The sequence below is a fragment of the Labeo rohita genome, chromosome 18 (assembly GCF_022985175.1).
Source record: "Labeo rohita strain BAU-BD-2019 chromosome 18, IGBB_LRoh.1.0, whole genome shotgun sequence".
NCBI classification, from domain to species: Eukaryota; Metazoa; Chordata; class Actinopteri; order Cypriniformes; family Cyprinidae; genus Labeo; species Labeo rohita.
The window spans coordinates 21,010,549-21,015,377 of record NC_066886.1 but is presented as its reverse complement, the minus strand read 5'-3'; the positions used below and the strand labels follow the sequence as shown (position 1 = coordinate 21,015,377).

At 37.9% G+C, this 4,829-nt stretch overlaps 1 protein-coding gene across 1 annotated transcript; it reads left to right on the top strand.

The window, feature by feature from the left end:
- Positions 1-204: 204 nt before the first annotated feature.
- On the top strand, positions 205-3,494 carry LOC127180804 (extracellular calcium-sensing receptor). Its single transcript, XM_051135109.1, has 6 exons — positions 205-425; positions 534-825; positions 1,042-1,830; positions 1,904-2,131; positions 2,343-2,466; positions 2,599-3,494. The coding sequence occupies exons 1-6, from the start codon at positions 205-207 to the stop codon at positions 3,492-3,494; spliced, it is 2,550 nt and encodes an 849-aa protein (XP_050991066.1).
- The last annotated feature ends 1,335 nt before the right edge of the window (positions 3,495-4,829 follow it).

Sequence of the window (4,829 nt, the reverse complement as noted above, 5' to 3'; positions counted from 1 at the left end):
CCAATACAAAAACAGTAAGCTTCCAGCACCATCTGCCTTGGAACACATATCTCCTCTTTCATAATGAAACATGAGTGCAAAGAGCAAAACAGAGTTAAGGATTTAATATGCCCCAAAGGGCATTTGAAGATATGACAAAATGCAGGCATGATAAAAGGCTGCACTGTTTTGCCTCAGAGGATCTTGTCCCACATACATACTGGCATGGTAAAGAGAACTGTGTCACTGCAGCTACTGCTGCTCGCTTTACATGGTGTCTTAGTGCTAGCTTCTGCACAAGTATGCAGTCTGCTTGGTGAGCCTGCCTTCCCTTCACTTTCTGCAGAAAGAGACATCAATATTGGGGCGATTTTCTCAATCCACAGAAATGCTCTGCTAAAAATGCACAATTATACTTCCAAACCAGACCCAACAACATGTGCCAGGTCAGTATGACAATACTTATGAAAAAGAAAAAAGAAAAAAAAGGTTAAATATGACTGATGATTCTTTTCAGAATGTTATACAGTTATGCTTTTTTTTTTTCACCACAGCTTAAACTTACGTGAGTTTAAATTTGCTCAGACAGTAATTTTTGCCATTGAGGAGATTAATAACAGCACACAGTTGTTGCCGGGTATTGCTCTGGGCTATAAGATATATGATTCATGTCGCTCTTTCACCCAAACAATCCTATCAGGCATGGCTTTGATGAACGGTCATGAAGACACTTTGAGTGATACATCCTGCATTAGACCAGCAGCTGTTCATGCCATTGTTGGAGATTCAGCATCCTCATCCACCATTGGCTTGGCATCTGTAGTTGGTCCATTCAGATTACCTGTTGTAAGAGTTTACTTATCTGCTGCTGGTTAGTGTAATCAGATTATGATGAACAACTGGAACGAATACCAAAAATATATGTTAAAAATCAAATGTTAAAAATTTTAAAGATACTGTTGCAAATATAAAATAGCAATGAACTGTGTAGAGCAGCATACTTACATAGTGGAATAAGAACCAAAAAGTACAGATGTTATTCACTGCTTTTTTATATTACAGATCAGTCATTTTGCCACATGTGCATGCCTGAGTGACAGAAAAAGGTATCCATCCTTCTTCAGAACAATACCCAGTGATTATTACCAAAGCAAAGCGCTGGTTCAGCTTGTCAAACACTTTGGCTGGACCTGGGTTGGGACGGTCAGGAGTCGCAATGACTATGGTAATAATGGAATTGCAGCATTTGAGGAAGCTGCAAAAGAAGAAGGTGTTTGTATTGAATACACAGAGGCCATATTAAACAGTGATCCACAAGAACAGTTTCTGAAGACACTGGAAGTTATCAAAAAGGGCACTGCCAGGGTTGTGGTAGCTTTTATTTCATTAGGAGATTTTCTTCCCCTCCTAAAAGTAATTTCGCAGCACAACATCACAGGGATACAGTGGGTTGGCAGCGAATCCTGGATCACTTCTCGAGCTCTTGCAGAAACAAAGGGATACAGTTTCCTTTCTGGATCTGTGGGTTTTGCTATAGCAAATGCTAAAATTATGGGCCTGCAAGAGTTTCTACTGAATGTGCACCCTGATCAAGAACCAAAAAATGAACTGTTAAAAGAATTTTGGGAAACAATTTTCCAGTGCTCTTTCAGTAACAGTGGCAGTAAAGGCTGTACTGGTTCAGAGAGACTTGCATGGCTGCAAAATGAATATACTGATGTATCAGAGCTACGAATAGTAAACAAGGTGTACACTGCAGTGTATGCTGTCGCATATACACTGCACAATGTATTAAAAGACTTTAGATCCTCCACCAACAGCAGCAAAAGAGGGTGGCCCACACCACAAATGGTGAGTGAAGAACAATTAATTTTATAGTGAAACTAACTAATATAGGAATAATGTTCCTGATGTTTCTTCTTAGGTGTTGAAGTATATGAGGGATGTGAGATTCACTGTCAAAACAGGTGAAGAAATCTTCTTTGATGAAAGTGGTGATCCAGTTGCAAGGTATGACCTGGTTAACTGGCAGTCTGCGGAGGATGGTAATATGCAGTTTGAACATGTGGGCCTCTATGACAGCTCACTGCCTTCAGAACAACATCTTCAAGTCAATCAGGAGCATGTGCTGTGGGCAGAGAAAAGTGGACAGGTAAATGAATATTATACAATTGATTATTAAGGTCATGTAAAATTACTGTTGTAATCATGCAATAGACAGTGACCAGAGAACAGTCAGTTAGCTGAATATGTGTGAAAGTAGTGGCATTAAAGTGATAAAAGTTATTATTGAAGACAAGTTATTTTACCAATTTAAACCATCATTACTGTGAGGTTTTATATGACAACTTATTTTCTTATAGTTGCCTGTGTCCGTGTGCAGTGAGACCTGTTCCCCTGGCACTAGGAAGGCTGTGCGAAAAGGTCAACCTGTCTGCTGTTATGACTGTATTCCATGTGCAGAAGGAGAAATCAGTAATTTCACAGGTAAAATCCTACATGATTGTTAACTCTCACAAATTTGATTTTAAAGTGCAATATTGCCCTGTCAAATGACTTTATGATGCACCTTATATTCAGTAATATTATGTTTTATATATTGGAATAATTTCTTCACAGATTCTAGTGACTGCTTTCCTTGTGATTTGGAGTACTGGTCGAATGAAAGGAAAGACGGATGTGTATTAAAAGTGGTTGAATTCCTTTCCTATACAGAAATCATGGGGATGGTGATTTGTATTTTCTCCTTCATTGGGGTGTTATTAACAGCAATGGTATATCTTCTGTTTTATCTTCATAAAGAAACATCTATTGTCAGAGCCAACAACTCAGAGCTGAGCTTCCTGTTGCTTTTCTCACTCTCACTATGTTTTCTCTGTTCACTTACTTTCATTGGCCAGCCCACTGAGTGGTCCTGTATGTTGCGCCACACAATGTTTGGGATTACTTTTGTCCTCTGTATCTCCTGTGTTCTTGGGAAAACAATAGTTGTTTTAATGGCTTTCAAGGCTACACTTCCAGGAAATAATGTTATGAAATGGTTTGGGCCTGCACAACAACGATTCAGTGTTGTTTCCTTAACATTAATACAGGTGATTATTTGTGTGCTTTGGTTAACAATATCCCCCCCTTTTCCATATAAGAATTTTAGCTATTATAGAGAAAAGATCATCCTTGAATGTAACTTAGGTTCAGCTCTTGGTTTTTGGGCTGTTCTGGGTTATACTGGCCTGCTATCAATCATGTGTTTTGTTTTAGCTTTTCTTGCTCGGAAGCTCCCTGATAACTTCAATGAAGCTAAGTTCATCACATTCAGTATGCTCATATTCTGTGCTGTCTGGCTCACATTTATCCCAGCTTATGTCAGTTCTCCTGGAAAATTTACTGTAGCTGTGCAAATATTTGCTATTTTAGCATCAAGTTTTGGTTTACTATTTTGCATATTTGCGCCAAAATGTTACATAATTTTGCTAAAACCAGAGAAAAACACAAAGAAACACATGATGAGGAAATAGTCATCTACAGTTATTTAAGCTCAGTAATACTCATGAATTGAAAATAATAATAATAATAATAATAAATAAACAGAATACCTTTAAGCAAAATAACAGGCTTAGTGCTTTTGCATACTGAGATTGGCTTTCATAAAAGTGATGTGATGTGTAGCCAATTATGGTGTTCCATGATTAGAATTTGCGCTCTGCATTTATCCCATCCAAGAGCATTTGAGAGTTTGGTGGCTTGCTCAAGGGTCTGACCTCAGTCGTGGTATTAAGGGTGGAAGAGAGTGCTGGTTTACGCATTTCTATGTCAACACAATCAATGTCAAGGCATGCGCATGCTTGCAGAACTAATAATTTCAGCTTGTAAGTTGGGAATGTTCTGAGAACTATTACTTGGACCACATGAAGTGACTGCTGTACCACCTGACTACAACTGGCCTTAAGAAACATTGTGCAGACTGATCAGCAGGGTTTGTTCTAAGGGGGGATTGGAGGCTGGGGGGCAATGCTCTCCTACCCCAGATTTTCCTTGTGCCCCATTTTTTTTTTTTTTTTTTTTTTTTTTTTTTTTTTTGTGATAGCACACAATATATTAGCCCTTGTGTTGTGTTCAAATCCCTATCACTTTTTTGGTTTTTTGATTTATTGGTCAAAAATGACTGTCCATTAAAAATGATTAGGAGAGATCGGAAATCTGAGAAATATGTAGTGTTCAGAAGCATGTTGATTACATGCACCCTTTTTGATTCAGTCGGATTAAATTCATTCCGACTGATGAATCGGAATGTAGTGTTTACATGAACGCTAAATTAAGTGATCGGGTTGATGTGTGTGTTTATATGTCACAAGCTTTAAATCGGAATAGTTTTTTTTTTTTTTTTTTTTTTTGACATGCGCACACTGCACAAATATAGAGTTTCTCACTGTTTGCACATAATAACCACTCTCCTATACCGTTACTTTATTTGTATGGATAAATATAAACCGCTTTGCTGTGCTACTCATATTTATCACGCAGTAAAAATGCCACTCCCCGTGCCCAAAACGGGTTGCCTGTGGATGAGAATCCAAAACAAGGACTGGTGGAAGGTTGTCTTGCTCCACTTCACAGACGCCGAGTGAAAGGAGAGATTATGACAGGACACGCATTTATTAGGGATGCGCATTTTAACCGGTTAACCCTTTAATAGAATTTTGACCAATTTAATACAATCAGTTTAAAAGGTTTAACAGTTATTTTTCTGGATTGTTTAAATAAAATTAAATTGGATTTTTAAGAAGAAAAAAAAAAAAGATAAATCGAGTAAGCCTATAACGTTAAGTCACATTTTGCATTCAGAAAGACCT

Bases quoted from the DNA above. Each gene is read 5' to 3' on its own strand.
- LOC127180804 (XM_051135109.1), top strand. From the start codon at position 205: ATGGTAAAGAGAACTGTGTCACTGCAGCTACTGCTGCTCGCTTTACAT. The intron at 426-533 runs GTCAGTATGACA...TTTTCACCACAG, and splicing joins GACCCAACAACATGTGCCAG to CTTAAACTTACGTGAGTTTA. The intron at 1,831-1,903 runs GTGAGTGAAGAA...GTTTCTTCTTAG, and splicing joins GGTGGCCCACACCACAAATG to GTGTTGAAGTATATGAGGGA.